This window comes from Protobothrops mucrosquamatus, unplaced genomic scaffold (genome assembly GCF_001527695.2).
Source record: "Protobothrops mucrosquamatus isolate PMUCROS unplaced genomic scaffold, P.Mucros_1.0 scaffold103, whole genome shotgun sequence".
NCBI classification, from domain to species: domain Eukaryota; kingdom Metazoa; phylum Chordata; class Lepidosauria; order Squamata; family Viperidae; genus Protobothrops; species Protobothrops mucrosquamatus.
Window position 1 is genome coordinate 487,568 of NW_015386476.1, and position 20,362 is coordinate 507,929.

At 33.9% G+C, this 20,362-nt stretch overlaps 1 protein-coding gene across 1 annotated transcript in view; it reads right to left on the reverse strand.

Moving 5' to 3' along the window:
• The window catches only part of LOC107284570 (CUB and sushi domain-containing protein 1), a 478,687-nt gene that overhangs the window by 258,175 nt on the left and 200,150 nt on the right, over positions 1-20,362 (reverse strand). The window contains exons 5-7 of the mRNA XM_029283474.1: positions 15,724-15,811; positions 6,332-6,456; positions 3,687-3,808 (exon numbers count right to left, since the gene is read on the reverse strand). Of these exons, the coding sequence (XP_029139307.1) occupies positions 3,687-3,808; positions 6,332-6,456; positions 15,724-15,811 (335 nt within the window). The remainder of the gene's footprint in view (positions 1-3,686; positions 3,809-6,331; positions 6,457-15,723; positions 15,812-20,362) is intronic.

The following is a 20,362-nucleotide window of genomic DNA, read 5'->3' on the forward strand; positions in this document are numbered from 1 at the left end:
TTACCTTTAAACTGATGCTTTTATTTAACTATGTACCCTAGAGAATTCATTCAGCTAGGTGGTGACACTAATTTCTAATGTAAATGCTTGATTGTTTTTGGTTTTGTATTAGTGCCAACCTCCCAATTTGCAGAATCCCTAAAGTGTTATGCTTTTAAAAACAAAAATAAATTAATGCTATTAAAACCAGTTAGAGCTTCTGCTCTAAATAAATTAGCATTTATTTTATCTTTCCTTTGGAGAATTCTCTGCTGGACCATTTATCTACCCATTATCACCTGGCTGTTTTCTCTTTTCCATCACAGAATAAGAAAATTTGGAGGCAGGGGTTATTAATATGTTGGGGATGTTCTGAGGCAAAGTTACATGGCATATGTGATAGAAAGTTGTGGGACTTTCAAATCTCTACTGAACAAAAAGGAAAAGTTAAAGAAAGGAAAAGGAGTAACTGGAAATGAACAAGGTTATGAATAATTCATGGTTACTACAGATGCATGCTTCAACCAAAAATATTTAAAATTCCTGAAGCCTGATGCTGTTTACCATAATCATTTCTTCTAGTTACGACTGCTCAGATGTCATGTTAATGTGTATTTAGAAACAAAAGCGTTCAAATTGGGATATCTGCTTAATAATTTGTCATTTTTCGACATAAAACATTACCGAAACTCTAGCACACAGGGCCAAATTGAAATGTTTTATAATTCTCTTTATTAAATATGATCAAGAAGATACTTGTACCCCCATCAACCTTCTTTTAATTGGTTTCAAAGAGTTCAATAAAACTAGTAAAAGGGGATACAAAGAGGATGGAACTTTTAAGCTGGTATTGACTCCTGATGACTGTCTGAAGGCCCATTTATTCCGTGCGGCCGGCCTGGCGTAGTTTGATTATGTTTCAGTGGGGGTTTTTGTATGGGTGTGTTTTTAGAACAGGCCTGTTATTTAATTTGATTTTAGAACAGAAACTATTTATTTATTATCGTGGTTTTTAGTATCGCCTGTTCACCGCCCTGAGTCCCGTAAGGGAGATAGGGCGGTATATAAATTTAATAAATAAATAAATAAATAACTAAATAAATAAATAATCCCTGCTGTTTACTTTGCAAGTTTTTCTGAATTTTGGGAACCACTTAGAATTGGTTTGTCCTTGCTTGCTTCCCAGGGTTGAGAAGAACTGACTGGCCCAGGGTCACCCAGCTGGCTTTGTTCCTAAGGCAAGACCAGAATTCATGGTCTCCCCGTTTCTAGCACTGTAAACCACTACATCAATTCACTCTTTACATAGTGGTAGGATTATTTTAAAAAAGAACAGAAAGAACAATAACTAATTTGCACCAACTTTCAGTTTCAGAAGCCATTTTATTTTCATAACTAAAATTCTGCCATGTAGCAGCTACAATAATTATGAGGCAAATGGGATAAATACAGAGAATATATTGCATAACCCTAGTAAGACCACCCCTGGAATACTGCAGCCAATTCTGGTCACCATATCACAAAAAAGATGTTGAGAGTTTGGAGAAAATTCAGAGAAGAGCAACTAAGATGATCAAAGGCCTGGAGACTAAAACGTACAAAGAAGAGCTGCAGGACTTGGGTTTGGCTAGTCTAAAGAAAAGAAGAAATAGGGGCGGCATGATAGCAGTATTCCAGTATTTGAGGGCCTGCCACCAAGAAGAGGGGGTCACGTTATTCACCAAAGTACCAAAGGGCAGGACAAGAAACAATGGTTGGAAACTGATCAAAGAGAGAAGCAACCTGGAATTAAGGAGAAACTTCCTGACAGTGAGGACAATTAACAGCTTGCCTCCAGAAATTGTGGGTGCTCCATCACTGGAGATTTTTAAGAAGAGGCTGGACAGTCGCCTGTCTGAGATGGTATAGGTCCTCCTGCTTGAGCAGGGGGCTGGACTAGAAGACCTCCAAGGTCCTTTCCAGCTCTATTCTATTCTAACCAATAAAACTCATCTTTGGCATAGCTTAATCTCACAAAATATCAAGATAATCAAATGAATAGCATATTGAGTACAAATTTCAATATGAATATATATTCATAACTTTAAATTCATTTTACTTCCCCTACTTTTTGGCACAACGTGTATGTCTTATGAGGAGGGGAGAGTTATATGAGCTGAATCTATATTATATATGACATCCATCCATATAATATACTATTCATATTCCTGATGAATTCTCAATACCTTCATGTGGATATTAAATATCACTGGGAACCAAATAGTCCCCTGTGGTATATCTGTCAATGTCCAGAGCCACAATTACTTAATTTAATTCTATGAAACTATCCCTTCAATCATGAAGACAGAAGAATAAGCTAAGAGATCAAGCAGGATAATGAAATCACTCTTTCTGTATCTTTCCTGAAGGAAATCATGTATTAGGATGAACCTTTCTTCAAGTCAGACTGAATCCCAGACTGAAATAAGATCAGTGTAATTAATCCCATCTAAAAAACAATGATTACGATATTCCAAAGTCTCTAAGTAGTCAAAACAATATTAGAATGGATGTCAAAAATTATTTTACACTCAGTGTTCCTTCAGAACAGTACAGTTAGAGCAGAATAGAAAAAGCTACAGAAAGGAGGAACAGGCACTACTGTAACCCAAATTGCGGAAATACAAAGTAGTAGCTAATTAAGTTGGGTTGTTGAAATCATCCCAAAATGGAAAATATTAAGAAGGGGGAAAAACCCAAAGGAGCAAAAATTAAAATACCTCAGGAATTAACTGCAAATTAAAACACCTGCAGCCCAACCTTACTAAAGCCATTAGGAAAAAAAATCCAATGCAAAATAGCTATTTGTAAGCTATAAACCTCTAAGAAATGACTCAGTAGGGTTATGTTCAGCAGATACATTAGTAGGACCCAGAGGAAACACATGTTAGAAAACCTTCAAAATAAGCAGAGCATTAAAATAAAGTACTTTTGAACAAGTAGAGAACAAACCCGAATAGCTCACTACTATTGAAATGGAAAAAATAATGCTATAGGAAAAAGCAACAGATGTTTAATGATAGAGACAAAAAGAAGTTTCCTTGAATTGGCTAATTTATAAATATGTGTGTGTGTGTGTGTGTGTGTGTGTGTGTATGTGTATGTCTCTGCTTCTAAATTTAACATTTCCCCCTTTAAACTATGAAATTATAATAATTTGATCAAACACTGCAATTTCTGGCTTTTTATATGCTGTTAATTCAGAAATTTAATAAACCAAGTTGATCAGACTAAGCTCAAAGAGAAAAGATATCTCAGTCTTATCACGAAGCAATTTTGGTACTATGGCAAATAGAACATAATTGTTAATGTAGAAAGAGCCTCTCAGATTATGTCACAAACTAAAATCTTTGAATGGTCACAGTTGCTTTGGTGAACAAGGAATCTACAAACAGAAAAGTTACTGCAATTCTAAAATGACTTCATTTTTGTTGACATCAAAAGTATATATAGTATTAAATAATCACTAAAACATAAGTTCACATTGATATTAAGGAAGTGAAACAGAATTGCCTACAAATACTTTTTTGGTCTATATTTTGTATATTCAAAATGTTATCAAAACTCACGTAAATTATTATATACTAAAAACAAAGAAAATGTTTTATTTATGCAAATATCAGTACATTCATTGTACTGTTTAGAAACCTACAAAATGGGGAACGTACCTTTTCTGGATCAAGGGTTGTTATAACCCATACACAGTGTGCATTGTCTTCATATTGAACAGGATAATTGGGTGATGTGATAATGCCACTCGGACCACGGAGGTTAGAACCACACGTTCTAGCTAAAAATAAGGAAAGCATCAAATAGAGGAGATTTTAGAGATGCTCATTTATTTAAAGAGAAAAAAATAGCACAGCACTGAAAGTTACCAGTTGTGGGATAAGCTATTACAGGGGTGTCAAACTGCCGGCCTGCGGGCCAGATGCATCATGCCGAAACCACGCCCACTCCATTGTCAGCAATGGAAAAAAAGTCGCGATACATCGTGACACGTCACGTGATGTTGCGAGTTTGACACTCCTGAGCTATTACATTTCTTTAAAATTTATAAATGTGCTATGGAACTTCCAGTTGCACTGGAACTATGGATAACAGTCTATGAAGAATTAATAAAAGAGCTTTATTTTCATAAAGAAAGAATAGCATTTATGTCTTTATTTTACCGAATGTGGCCAATCACAACTACATTACTTTGCAATTATGCTCCATTCTATGCTTTGCATTATGCTACATTTTCTGTGCAATTATGCCACATTGTGCTAATGTAATATGTAATGAAACAATTTTCAAAAAAATTACAGTTCTTTAGTATAGACTTTCATGGCTGGCAACAATGAAGCAGTGATGAGCTACAGGGCTAAATGGTCATGGTCTACTTTTCTCTTGTTCTGCTCAGGAACCGTCTTTTTGGGACTCCTCAGATTAGGACCAATCAGATCAACTTGTCAACTTCAAATACAAAAGTCCAGCCAACCCTGTTCAGTTGCCTGTGAACTGTGAGAGGGACATCACAAAGCTTGTTTTCCTCTGAAGATAACAACCATAAAAGATCAAAACCAGAGAAAACTGTGCTCTACCTAGTATTCCTTGGAAATAGTAAAACTAGAAAAGAATAGAAAAAGCCATAGAAAATAAACCAAATTTATTCAATCTGAAAGCTCATCACTGCTTCATTACTTACTTAGAAATCTTACTTAGAAATCTTACTTAGAAATCTTGGAAACAGATTAAAATAAGCAATGTACATTATGTTTCAAATTTTTTGTCAATTTTAATTTATTCACAAGATCCCAAGCATGAAAAACAAATTGTGGAACTGTTTATTTATGCAGTGAAGTTATTATAGAGGCAGCCTGAATTCTATCAAGAAATGTAGTGACGATATTACTTTTATAAATGTTATACTACAAAGATTCTCATAATTTTTCAACAATGAATCACTGCAGTGGTTCATCTAATTGGAAACCATTTAAACATGAAGGAATCATAATATAGATAGTGAAAATCTGAAGGATTAAAATGTGAGTGGACTCGGTAATATAAATGGAACTGTACTCATATCATTAAAGTCATACCTTTTTTTGAACTGAAAATAAAATAATTTGTTGTAACAATATGATGAATAGTATTTTGTACAAAATTATCATATAAATTGATTAATGATCAAAACAGAATTAAATATGTTTATCATAAGAACTACTTGCTATGATAGAAATTCATTCCTTATCAATGATAGTCACTAGACTGTGTGTGTGTGTGTGTGTGTGTGAGAGAGAGAGAGAGAGAGAGAGAGAGAGAGAGAAAATAATATATATTGTATATAGTTATATACATGACTAATGATTCATTCTTTCTGCCACTCATACTGGATTTAGAGATCACAACTGATTATCCAGGGGGAAAAAACCACATTACAACATGTGTTTTCATACCTTTTTTGAGGTTTATTAATTATATTCATGTCAACTATTTTAGAGATAGAGATAGTAATATTGTTTCTATTTCGGTAATTAATAAGGTGATCTAACTCCTCTGGAACAAATGTCAAATACATATAATTTGAGATTAGAATCAATATTCTAACCTTTCAATTTCTTTTTACATGAAACAAGCAAAATTTCAAGTAATTAACTTAAACATTAGAGGTCCTTCAGTTGTAACATTGTACATATACTAATGTATGTAGTTGATTCTTTTTCCTTTGAGCACAGCCTAAAAGGAAATCAAGATATATGAATATTTTATTTCTATATACTAAGATGTTTGTTAATACGAATAGTACCTTAGAATTAAAGTACCTTAATTGCTAAACTAGCTTGTAATTACCAGACAGTACCTGTGGAGCTGCAAAGATCTTTTAATAATTAATTAACTGATAATTAATTCACCACACAGAAAATAAATATAGGGCAAAGCATGTTAATTGAGTATTTATATATCATGCAAAATGTGCCAGACAAAGGGATGTAATTAATTTTTAAAAGCTTAAGATTCAAAGGATAACTAATTTTCCATAAAGGCAGGGGAGTTAGTCCTTAGTGGTTTGGCATAATCTAACACAAAGGATCAGACTTTATTCAAAAACAGATTTCAGTACTTTTTTACATTATTTTTAAAGTTTGGGATGGTTCTCACCAACAGATCCCAAAGATTTCCTGAGTTTTGGCAAGAGCAATGTGCACTCTGAATAAAAATGGGGCTATTGGCCGTATCAGGTATATGATTAATTCATGAAAGCAGAACAGGATGGGTATATAAATATAAATAGCCCTTCCCACCAGCTTCCATCTTGAACAATACTTACCACGGCAAATTGGCCTATGGTCACTCCAAGCAGCTAAGGTATCTGTCACCTTTTGACAAGTAATGCTTTTTGTTCCTTGGAGCACATAATTATCATCGCAGCTAAAATGCACACTAGCACCAACTCTAGCGAAAAGAGAAAAAAAGATACAAACAGGTTTCAGGTTTATGTCATTATAAACTGAAATTATTGTATGCAAACCAAAGATTATTGTTGAAATAGCAATCTTTTTTTTTTCATCAACAAAGTAAACATACAACCAGTTTTCTTCTTCACTATATGGATGTGTGGTAGGAAAGTTTTAAAAAAGAAACCTTGCTAACAGTATAAACCAGAAGAATTTCTTGTGGTTTACAGATATGCAGAAAAAAAAGAAAACTACAAATTAGGGTGTGTGGGGGGGAACAGTAAGATTTTCATGAGAGTAAGCCTATTTTCATGACATTGCATTCTGATATAGAGAGATGGGAACTGCCTAAATTCAAGATACAGATCCTAATGAAGCCTGCCCCATTAGCAGCATTCCCTAGTTGGCTGGCTGGTTGGGGCCTTGCCCCTGGAATTGGAACAGGAGGAGGCCCTGGGGGAGATTTCTGGGAAATGTAGTCCCCAGGAGAAAGAGTTAAATCAAAGTGCTGGAGAGTAGGACAACAGATTTGAGCATCTCAGAAGAAAGGGAGTGAAAAGAAGCAGCTATGAGGAAAAGAGGCTGGACTCCTTCAAAAGGAGAGACAGATTGCCACACTAAGAAAGAGCGATGGCGATATCTCCGCCGAGAGACTGTATCCTGGCTGCCATGAGAGGGAGACTCCACAGGCCTCTGACTGGTGCTGCAGAGGACATGTTTATGAGGCGACAAGATTGGTGGGGGGACATTTGGCCAAAAAGGACAGTCTTTGGGATGTTTTTAACTTGAGCAACATTGCTCACCCTAAGATTTAATGTTTTAGATTATTGTGTTGTTTAACTTGATTTTATCTTAACGGCCATTATTTTTAATTAAAGTGTATAGCTCCCTTTAAGATGTGTTGGTGTGCCTGGGCCAGCTCGGGCTGTGCATCTGGGAAAGGGATATTGCCAGTGGAGAAAAATACTAAGTATGAAAGTAAGCTGCGAATATAGGTTGCATTGCCAATATCTTGTCTCTAAAAGATGACTGCAGATTTGAAATTGTTAAATGGGCCGAGCAATTTTGGCAGGCAAAATTTTGATAGATGAGCTTCTCCTTGGTTTACCAAAATCTAAATAAACAAACATGCCTTATGTTTCAATCATCCTGTTTTTCATTTCCAGATAGAAACTGTTCTAAAGCAAATATTCTCACAGCATGAACACTGTAGTCAGTTTGGTATTTATTATTTGTCTAAGAAGTTTTAAATTTAAAGGCTATTTAATCAAATTCACCCAATTTTTCAAATCAAATCACCACTATAAAGTATCTTCAAATCAATTCAAAGGTTCAGTGGACATCTGTGCTTCTAGGGACATATTTTTTTTTATCAAACATTGCTCATTCTTCAAATCAGTTTATAGATATGACTCAGTTCACAGATTTAAATCCTAACACAAGTGATTCACAGACCTTTAGTATTTATTGGAAGATCTGATCTGATCTGATTAATTTATTCATCTCACAGTTTTTGAAACTTGCCCCAATGTGCAGAATCTGGGCAAAATACAGGCAATTCTTAACTTACAACGATTCATACAGTGACTATTCAAAGTTATAACTCCACTGAAAAAAGTGACTTATGACTGTTTTTCACACTTATGACCATTGAAGCATATCCCAATGATCACATGATTAAAATTTATACACTTGGCAACTGGTTCGTATTTATGAAGGTTGCATTGTCTTGGGGTCATGTGATCACCTTTTGTGATCTTCTGACAAGCAAATGTCAAGCAAAAGTTACTAACTTAACAATTGCAGTGGTTCACTTAACAACTGTGGAAAGAAAGTTGTAAAGTGAGGCAAAAGTCACAATACAAATCTCACTTAGCAACAGAAAATTTGGACTCAATAGTGATCATCAGTCAAATACTACTGTTTTTATAAGAGTTAAAATACAAAAAAAGACAAAGGTAAAGTATACAATTAATAAACTAGCATTATACAATATCAGATGGCCACTAGAAACATTCAATCACAGTTAAAAACACAGAAGAACAGTGCAGGTGAAATGTCAAGAAAATTGCTAAAATTGCTTCAGAGGCAAAGAGATCCCAATTAGAGACACATATCAAAAAGGCTTGGTAACTCTTCCATATCTCCTTCACCGCTGTAATAACAGACCTTCTATTCCTCAGCCAATTTCTGACTTTTTCTGAGCATCAACTGTATCTAAAGTTAGGGGTGCAACAATTAATGATGATATTATTACCATACTATTATTAGTACAAAAATATCTTTATACCAACAAATCTCCCAAGCATAACAACGTTTTAAACATATATTGTAGATTGTTGGACCTTGGGTCAGTCATTTTTTTTCTCAGCACTAGGAAAGGGGCAAGGGCAAGCCACTTCCACGAACTTGGCAAGAAAACTGCAGGGGATTGGCCAGTCAGTCACCAGGAGTCAAAACTGATTCAAAGACACACAAACGCACACATTTCAGATAAATTCAAATGCTTTGTCATACAAATGCTTTGTATTTATATGTGAACTGAAGAAGATGGTTTTAAGGTGAGCCCAAATGCCAATCCATGTTTGCAGGATGCCAGAGAAAATATTTTTTCATATATTCCATATATTCTAATAGAAGGAAAATATTCCTAATTTATCGTAACCCACCTGAGCAGGAAAAAAACCTGTTTAAACCAACTAACAGAACATTTCTGGAAGCAGCCAATACAATTAATATTATATATAAAATAGTTTTATTTAACATTTGATTCGGGCAAAATTATTTTCTGACAATGTTAATGATATCCCAAAGATTTTATTACTATTAAAACAAAAAGTATTAACCACTGTTGCATAATCTTTCTACAAAATATCAGAAATAACAAATTAGTTATCCATGAAAATATATTTAGCAGAGATCTTATTGATAATTTTTGAGCTTGGAAAGGAAGATCAAATAGGATGTATCTCCACACAACACATTATCCTACATTTAAAAAAAAAATGTTCTTTTGTTTCCTTAAGTGCAATAATTATAAAACAGTAGGTGATCTCCAATACTTTAAGCAATGAGCTCAAAGTTGTTTATTATTATTTATAAAATAGAAGATTAATAAAGAAATAGAGGACTAAATGCTTGGTCAAGCATCTGTTATCAGAACTTTTAAATGCCAGAACTACAACTTTCAGGCAAATGATAGTATCTGAGGAGTCTTGCCAGTGCTTAAAAGAAATCTAAAATTAAAATTTATGAGTGACTTTTCCATGATGACCAATAATGAAAAATGTAAAACCTTTTTTAATTGTGAACTGGTAAGTTTAAAGTTTTAATGCCACACTATGCAATTTAACTGTTCAGGAGCACAGAAAAATATTTACTCTTTATAGTACAGTATTGTATGAAGTTAATAGATGCCTTTGTAGATTAAGTAAACTTGGTTTCTTTCAAAGGGATAAACCATGGATCCAAAAATTGACCGTTTAAAAATCTTTGTTCAAAACAATATTGTGTGTTCTAACTGCAGAGAAAATAAAACAATTTAACAGATTCAAAGTCTAATATATAATGGCTGATATCACTTGAACAAAAATGTAAAATATGAATAAAGATACATAAGAGAAAAGAACTGAGCAGTAGTTTAATTGCCATGGCACCACAGAATTTAAATTGCTTTATTATACTTAAAGCACTGGGAAACTATTTTCCAGATAGCTTTGTAGGAAGGAGGAAACAAAGAAAAAGGAAGCTTGCTTACACAGGAAAAAGACAAGCCATTTTTTTAAATTATTAAACATAAATCGCTAAAATCACAAAAGAGAAAGACTTGAAATGATCAAAGCCTCAGTAATTACCATAGTTTAAACTATGAAATGTTTTTTTGGGGAAAAAATCATCAGTGTTAATCCAGTAGTGGTCATACTGTATAGGCTTTAAAATGAACTCTCTTTTTCCAATCAATTTCATTACAGAAATATCTTTCTTTGGACTGGGAAAACCTTTGAATAATGTATTGCAGTCCAGTCTAATAAGCACAACCATTTTTCTCCTGAGAAGTACAAAAGCCGTTTCCTAGTCATTATGTGAATGTATTAATACAAAACTTTTTCTTTGTCATGTGTACTCCACATTTTTTAAAAAAAAGTAAAATACAGTCATTGTTCATCCTGACAAGAGGAAAAGCTACACCATGTCAAGCTTATGCTACAAATTCCCTCTGCATTGTTATTTGCTTTCATCTCCCTTTTATTTTAATCAAGGCTATGATCCAAAACATGGATATCTAAAAGAAGGTAAAAGATATCCACCCATTTTTTTGTAATTCTTGAAATAACAACCTTGTTATAAAGGTTATCCAGATATGTGTAATGAAGGACAAACTCAAAGAGTATGTTTTATGTAATTTTCATCATTAAAGGGATGCTGAAAATCTTTGTGTTTTTATTTTGACTTTTTAATGGATATTTCTATCTAAATGGAAAGCCATAGATTAGCTTTAAGGCAAATATCTCCAAAAAGATGTAACATTTTCAAAAGATTCCCCTCACCACTAATGTATTTACTTTGCTAAATTAGATTGCATCACAGCATAGATTATACTCCCTGCTCAGATATTCAGAAACTGAACAAATATGTACAAGCCACTTAAAGCATTGATAGGTTTTATCTTCTTAGGATTAACAGTATATCTATAACAAGTCATTGCTTGTTATCACAGTCTAGAGATACACTACATCGATGCTTTCTGTTGATCATTTGTGGCTCTCTGTGTATAGTTTCCATAGATACTAAGCAGAGCACATTAAGTTATTTTTATGATAAAGAGAAGGAAAATAGATTGTTGAGATTAAAGATATAAATGCCACTACATTGTTTTGGAATGTTAAAAAAAGAAAAGAAAAAAACCCACATCCCTAAAAATAATATTGGTCAATATTTAATTTCTGACTTCCCCCTTTTACTGGGTTGGGGAAAGGCATCATTTTGATTCCATACTCCATGGCCAGCCAATAGTGTAATTTCTTGTTGCAGGGTGAAGGATGGAGCTCTCATGATCAAATCCCTATTTCATATCACATTAGATTCTTATTCAGAAATAGCATAATTAACCAATAACAGGTGTGAAGAACTTAGATGTCTGTCCCTTGTTAGGCAGCTTGATAGATGACTAAGCAACCACATATGTTCACCCATCCCTGCCACACCATACTGGAAGAAAAAAGGTGATTTTTCTTCCTGCCAGAAAATGATAATTGGTAGGAGGAGAAATTCAGAGAGTGGGATGCAACAATAATTTTCCTTAACTTGGTTTGCATTAAAAGAGTAAGAACCATTCACTGATCTCATTACTGAGACAGATTACTGATAAGTTTGCTTGGTGCTGGCTCATTGACTGAAGGATACAGTTTTAACATTGTCCTATGTCTATCCCCATTTTGTACTCTTACTCCTAAAGACTCTACTCTTGTCAATGAGTAATATGATATAAAACCCTTTAGGAATACCCAACAGATTATCTCAAGAGTTTCATCAATTACTCAAACAGTTAGCTACATGCTCATATTTGTTTGTGGGATATATATGCTGGGGACTATTGCAATGTTTTCTATATGGGTATGCCCTTGAAACTTATTCAGAAGCTTCAGCTGGTCCAAAATGCAGCGGCATGTGCAGTACTGGATACACAATACAACTACTATATGAGCTGTGTTAGCTCCAAGTATGCTTTTAGGTACAATTCAAGATACTGGTTGCCATCTTTGAAGGCCAACATGACATGATTATTTATGGGACCACCTCTCCCTTCCCATCCAATCTGGCAGAATGAGCATGCTCCAGGTTCTCTTGGTGAGGCAATGGCACATAGTGGGCCCAAGCAAGTGTGTCATGGTGTATGCCTGACAACTCTGACCTATGGCCTTTTGGAAGACCACAAAGACCTAGCTTTCCCCCTAGGCACTGAGGCTGAGTTTTTAATTGGGGAGCTCTAGCATGGATGGATATCATAGATTGTGTTTTCAATGAGAGGCTTAATCTAGGTCTTTGTTGTTTTTGCAGTTTTATTGCTAATGTTTTATACAACATTTTTGTTTCCCAGAATTTCATTGGATAAATGAGAAACCTTACAATTTTGATTAATAAAGAAAAGAATAAAATAAAAAGGTAAAAATAGTAAAGATTAGAATAATGCACATTTAGGCTTCAAACACTTAGCACTGTTTTATCAAATGAGACATGTTTTATCTTACATTTGAAACAATGCATATAAGTATATTTGACCAAAGTAAACCAATATTTTAATTAATTTATTTCCTGATTAGTTAGCTAAATACTTCCTAGGACTTTTTTTCATTTATGCATCTGAATTCTTAATGTTCTTTACTTTAAAAAGTAAGTACTGTGAACTGGAGATTCTTGCTTCGAGGAACAAAACTGCATTGATAATTTCAGTATTTCTAAGTACAAAGCTATAACTTAGTTAATTGCAAGCCTGTGGTTGCAATTAAGTGATGTAAACAGAGTATAATGTAATGAGATGGCCATTCTTTTCAACTAAAATTATGACAATACTGGCAACAAAGTTGGCTGCATGAACAAATCTCTTTTATTTAATGGATAATGAGAGCCAAGAGCTATTTATTTACCATTATCTTTGCCTGCTCTGTAATGCTTCAAAAGATTATGGTTTTTAAACAATCACATTCTTATGACTGCTTGTTAAGGAAGCAATCCATTTGTATTCAATTGGTTTAGTTTCCAGTAACTGAATGTATTATTTGTATATAAACAAATTTCACCCAAAACATCAGACTGCTTTAATATTCAGTTATATAGTATACAAACTTCTGTATCTTGTTCATATATAGGCATAAAGGATAGCATTATACTCTCTTATTTCCCTGCAAGCTAGCTGTAAAGGTAGTAAAACAAGAACACTGGGGAATTTTGAAAACAGACAATATTACATACCTGTATGTTTTGAACTCATACCATAATGATTGAAATATGTGTGAATTCCTACATTGGAATTGGAATTTAAAAAGTAACTTTGCATCCTGTGCTCATTTAATACATGATGATGATGACAATGCTAAGGTGTCATCAAGTTGGATTTGACTGTTAGTGACCACATATGTTTATTTAATGCATAATACCACATATTACATAAGGAATCAGTTGTTCAATCTGATTTGCAGTTGAGCAATATTATTTAACTTTGCTCTCCCACTTATAAAAATTCTCTACTATGATAAACCGGGAATCCTGGAGCCTGAACCATGTATAATTTAGATATAATTCGTATAACAAAATAGGGAAAAGATATATAGGAGCATTGGCTATAGGGAAAATCTAAATTTTGTTCTGTGTAACAAATAACACATCATGTCTATGTTTCTACTTTCCCTTTATGCTATTATCTGTTTTTACATGTGCACATGCCTGCACTGTTCTATGCTAGCTCATGCTAGCAAACTCTTCCTTATTTAATTTATGTCCAATAGCTTAGCTAGAATTGTTTTCCTTCCTGGAAACAGAACATTTAACTAAGGACAGGAAGGAATTTGTGGGGCTTCCTCCAAATGTAATTATCCTTTAGTGTCCTCAGTGCTGTGAATTTTGCAGTGCAGCTCTGATCCAAATCAGTATACAAAAGGCATTTGGGCAAGGGGAAATTATTTGGAAAAATGGAAAGAATCAGATTCATCTGTCCTTGCCTGTGACTGTAGCCATACAAATGATGGGCTGTTCCATTAAGGCCCCTCCAACTTCAGACACTAGCTTGTTCTGACATGCTGTATCACTACTTTGGTCATTGTTAATAGAATTCCAGTTTTATTATTTCCCTTTGCCCTGTAGCCCAACACTGAAGAAATGCCACAAAAGAGGAAATAACTGAAGAGGTGAGTAACTTCCCTGTCTATGAAACTGCCCTCTTTTCTAGTTGATAGAATTCTTTGGTCTTTCTAAATTACTTTTTCTGCCCTCCTGCTGATAGAGGAGTGATTTCCAGCTTCTTGAAGAGAACTGAAGTTTGATAAAAAGCCTGTTCTCTTTTACAGCTTAGCAGGATGATTAAGGAACACTGCATCTCTGTCAAAAGTGCTTCAGAGCCATTGTGACTGAAGCAAAATAAATTGGCACAGAGCAAGCAGGAAATGTAAATAATTGCACCTTCTCAAATTCACAGAAAATAGCACAGTTTAGAATAAATTTTGCATGCATTATAGATGGCTGGATTTGTCTTTCTGATTTTTTTTTTTGAGTCCCTTTCACCCCAAAGCAGAAAATTCTATTTAAGCATTCTTTTCAATGTTTATATTTCAAGAAAAAGAAAATGGTAAGCCTCAGGGAAAGCTAAATGTTCATTAAAAATCAAAGTTTTTTTTTATCTCATGCTCCACTATATACTGATGTGGTTATAATATCTATTGCCCAAAATCATTAGCTGAGAAATTTTTAGGCAAGAAATTTACAATGCCTGAACACAAAGTGAAAGTGAGAAATAGTAGAGAGGACAATGGTATACGAAGTATTGACACTAAGTTGCCCTTTGTGGTGGCAAACACTTTTTGTGAAAAGGTGTAGGTTTAACAATAGCACTTATATACCGCGTCACAGTGCTTTACAGCATTCTCTGAGAGATTTACAAATGTCAGCATATTGCCTCCAACAATCTGGGTCCTCATTCTACTGACCTCAGAAGGATGGAAAGCTGAATCAACCTTGAGTTGGTCAGGATCGAACTCCAGGCTATGGGTAGAGTCAACCTGCAATACTTCATTCTAACCAGTGCGCCACCACAGCTTAACATGAACTATTATACAAAATATTGTATAATTGTCAGTTTGAATGCTCCTAGTAATTTTGAGTATAATCAAGATGTATATTTAGGCATATTAAATATTAACAATATTGATAGCAAACCTGCCACTATTAGAAGTATACAAATCCTATTCATGTTCCAATGCATGCTTAAAATCACTCTTAATTTCAAAGTAATAAAGTGCAATTCACTTTTAATTGCAAAGAATATCAATGGTATTCACTTTCAAAATTACAATTTAATTGCAAAATTTACCTTTAATTGCAAAGGCTATCCATGGAGAGGTGTAATTATCAATCTGACTATGTCATTGTCGCAGAAAAGAGATGGATAATGTTAATGCAAACTGATAGCTTTTAATGAGAATATCAGCTTTTCGGTATGCATTTCTCACATACAGCTAAATAAAAACATTTGCAAACATAAATCCATATGAAATACCTAAAGTCCAAGCCTGCTCGCTTCCCATTTTCAGGAATCCCTGGGTCAGGACACATATCTGAGGCAACAGCATCTCCTCCTTGACTCACTGTAATAGAAAAAGAATGAGCAATCACATTTAGTAAACTACACTTAAAATACAACTTTTTAGAAAGACAAAGAGAATCATGAAGAGTTCAATGTGTTATTCATTAAGAGTAAGCTGCCTCTTTACTCCTCTAGTCATGTCTAACTCTAGTGGGCAGCCATGTTGTCAGCCTGACATCATGCTACAGCACAGAGCAAACGGTGAAACACAGAATGCTGTTACCTTCCTGCATGTTTATATGCAGCACCTATTCATCTACAGTACTTGCATTTCACGTTTTCGAACTGCTAGCTTGGCAGGAGCTGGGACAAGTGACAGGAGCTCACTCTGTCTCGTGGCACTTAGATCTCAAACTGCTAAGATATTGACCTTTAACAGTCTAAAACTCAGCATCTTAACCACTGAGCCATGACATCCCTCAATTAAGATTAAGCATAGATTTATATTTCACACAGGAGACAAATTGAAGTATGTTCATGGATTCATTACATTTCATTCTACTTACACTAGAATTACCAGATCAGGGCTGCAATATCAACACCCTTGCTGTCATTTAGTGTTCAGTTGGATTTCTGCAGCCTTATTTATTTATTATTACATTTATAGCCAAAGCCACCTTGTGGTAATTTCCAACAAAATTTGATCAATAGCAATAAAACTCAAAGAAAATGTACTGAAATCATAAAAACGTTATTGTTGCAGGTGTGAATCCAATAGTAGGGCTTCTTCAGGAACTTCTCATAAGAATCTTGCAGAATGGTAGATATAATTCACCTTCCCTTAAGCTCTCAAAGATTTAGATATTACATGTTGTTATACTTCATGTTCAGGACTTTTACCTGACTTATCCTGTCTTGGAGAGAAGAGAGGGGGGGTTTCTCCATTTTTACACAGGATATATGCTACAGGGTTTAATCCTATTTGGGACTGAATCGGGACATAAGTAGCCAGATTTTAGTCAATGGAATTAAAACCACTACCAGGAATTGGATTGATGGACTTTTGTACTTTGAATGGTCATAGAGCATCACGTAGTGCACACAATGGCTTTGAAAAGCAGGAATGGATTATGAACAACAAACAATGGCATTTGTTGTGAATACTTGTGGAAAATGGTTGATTTATTTTCTTCAAGGCTGCAGTACATTTAAGAATGTGATAAGATGATATGGATTTATGTGGGTTCATAGGAAGAGAATAGCAAGGTTATAAATGGGTTTAATCCCTTCAAATGAGAAATGTTTACTGTGATTTCGTGAGACAATATAGTGAATTTTAGCTGAAAGCTGAACCTTGACACGTGAAACATTATCAAAAAATCAATTTCTATTGAAATAACAGCATTACAGAAATTATATATGTTGAGAGATAATGTATTTTTGCATACACATACTTGGGCACACATACAGTATATAGAACAAAGCTCTTGTAAGTGACCAGTTTCTGGCATCTAGTGCTATTTCCCCCATAAACCACTAAAACTGAAATCATTATTACACATTTTAACATTCAAGTCTTTAGAATGTCTACCTTGGCAAGACTATTATTTTGAAAAGACATGAAAGACCTCTACCGCTCTATCTAGCATATGAGAAATTTTAACATGCATTAACATTTTTCTTTATATTTCTACAGAATATTTTCTTTCTCTGTGGCAAGATTTGTTTTTAGCATCAACAGGTAGAAATTATGACAGCATAAGAAACTGGAAATAATAAGTGACATATTATTAGAAGATTAATTTAAATGTACCACACAGGTAAAAATCTGAGAAAATCATATTTCATAAGCAAAATTTAGGAAATACTTATTCACCTTCTTTTTTATAGTTAATTATGACTATAATTAGTATCAAGAATCAAACAATATACACAACAACCACTTAAAGCAAAATGTTTCATTCTGAAATTCTGACAAACTGCATCAGCTAATCTGAAAAACCAATACAGGACATTTAAAATGTTGTGTTTTATATCTGCTGCCCCCATTCAGATTCCCCAGTGATTCAACCTTTTTATTTTCAAGTGCTTTTTCATTAGGATTTCTTTCTATCCCAGTATGACCTTATAGCCAGAAAGTACCTAACTGCATGCTCCTCCTCAACAAGGTCCTAACAATTATGGATTAACAATAATAGTTTTTAGCACACAAATGCCAAGTTTATTGCATAGCACTCTAAGGTAAATCTTATTATACCTTAATGGAAAGTGTGAACACCTAAGGAAAGAAATTGTTCATCTGCCAACATAGAAAGTTGGTCTTTTCAAGAGAAAGCTCAACATACTGAATCTTAGGCAATTGATTATGGCCTCTCCACTTAACATAGCTGTAAATTTGGATCTTATTAGCAATCCAGTTGAGTTTAGGGGCTCATAAATACCTTCTAGAGGCTGATGAGAAAGTGGATTTGAATAGTCTGGCAAAGATATGAAGCTTGTCCCATTTTAATGTTAATATAGTTTACAACCTGAGACCCAGAACTACACACAAGCCTTGAAAACCTGGGCTATAGCTCTGAGAAATGTCAAACATTGGAAACAAATTGTAATGTGACAGAAACTGAAAAGTCTTACAACATCTGACTGGAAGGATATCCTAGTTATATTTTATTTAGCTTTTCTTAAAAAAGAAATATAGTTTTTGTCCTGGCTTTATCTATTTGGAATGTAGTTAAAGGTCTACAATTCAAAATTCCATGAATGTGAAGTATAGTTCTGCTTAAGGCTCAATTCAGCTCTGCTAAACTTCTAGAATTTCCAATACAAGGTCAATAATAATTTCTATAGTGAAAATATCCAAGATTGAGTGAATTGATTTAATGTTGTTATATCTACGAAAAACAACAAACATTTTTGGGTAGTTTATGACTTTCTAGAAAATCTGATCATACAACACATCATGTGTTTCAAAATTATGTATAAAAGTTTCAACACACCAAAATTTGTTAAATATATTGGATTTTGGATTGGATTTTGACCTTAATTTTATTCAAGGAAGCAAATCATAATCAAGATATATATCTTTCAATCTCTACTAAGATCATTTTTAACTTACAATATATACGTCCTCTAGAATTATTTTGAATATAGTTTTTTTTCAACATTGTTTCCAAGTCACTCTTCATGGTTAATATATCACAGTAGCTTTTCAGCATCAATCCCCAGGTTTGTGTGAGGGTGTTCCTTATTTTAAGCTTCATAAGTTGCTGAATAAAAAAGGAACACTGTGATCTCAGAGCCTTTGAGCAATTTTTGTTTCATTTAAATAGGATTCACATCAGCACACATGTTCCCCTTCTTGCTATGAAGAGTAAAATGTGCCTAAAAATTATGTCAGAATAAGTAATGTATATTTATTGATTCCCCAAGAGAAAAACATGCTCAAAACCAGGAAATAATATAATATCTTATTCACAGACTTTCCATGAAAAATATTCAGAGATTTGTCATTTTGGTACAATATTCTATATTGTGATGGAATGTTGTCTGGATTCCCGGGAGAGAGGGAGTGCATTCCAGAGAAGCAAAAGACAGCAAAGTTGAGATAGTTTGTGTGGGAAAAAGAGTTAAGACAGTTCTTCCCTAGTAGGTCTCAAAGTACATGTTTAATGGTGCAAGTAGTCTGTTTTAGTTTGGAAAGAACCAATTCTATAGGCAAAGAACAATAAAGGAAACAGTTTAGAAGAACCTCAACATGTCTTTCTTGAAGCATGACATATATGTATATTGTCATGCATATTCTCTTTAGAAAAGTCACACCACAATTGTTCTAGAAAAAGAAGCTTATTTAGGAGAGTAAACCATCTAGGTATGTTGAAACAAACTTGTCTGTCAAGTTGTTTTAAATCAGAGATCATTGAAAAGGGAAGGGGTTACAATGAAAATTCCAAATAGTGAACCAAAACAGTCAGTTTTAAGGACATTTGAATCTTTATTTTAAACTTACAGTAGTGTTTTCTTGCCATTCAAATGTGCTCTTTTTAAAAAAAGGATTCTTTTTTGAGGAAGAAAACATTTTTCTTCTCATCCAAGAAGCTTCATAGTTTTCCTGCAAGTTTGTCTTTTGATAAATCCAAACAGAAGTGTAATTCTCAATTAAATCAATTAAATTAGGATGAGCTCATTTGGGGGACAATTTTCTAATTTGTTCCATATTCTCATAAATATGAGGATAATTGGAATAGTTATTCTGTTTGTGCTGTTGTGCCAAAGGCTGAGGGGAAAAAAACCCCAGGTATGAGCACCATATCTTTCTACAATGCATATGTATGTATGCATGTGTATATATGTATATATATCTCAAATCAGAATTTTTAAATAAGAGCAAGAAAAACAACATAATCACTAGAAAATTAAGCATCCTATATTAAATGTTATATTTCAATTTCTTGATTATTATCATCCATTCTCAGTTTGAAACAAATTGAATGTGGGCATTGACAATTTCAACAAATGTATTCTAGATATATATTTTTGATTAACAGAGTTCTGGTTTGGTATTAAAATTTAATGTATTTAGCCTTGTTCTTGCTTTATGAAAAATACATTTTTA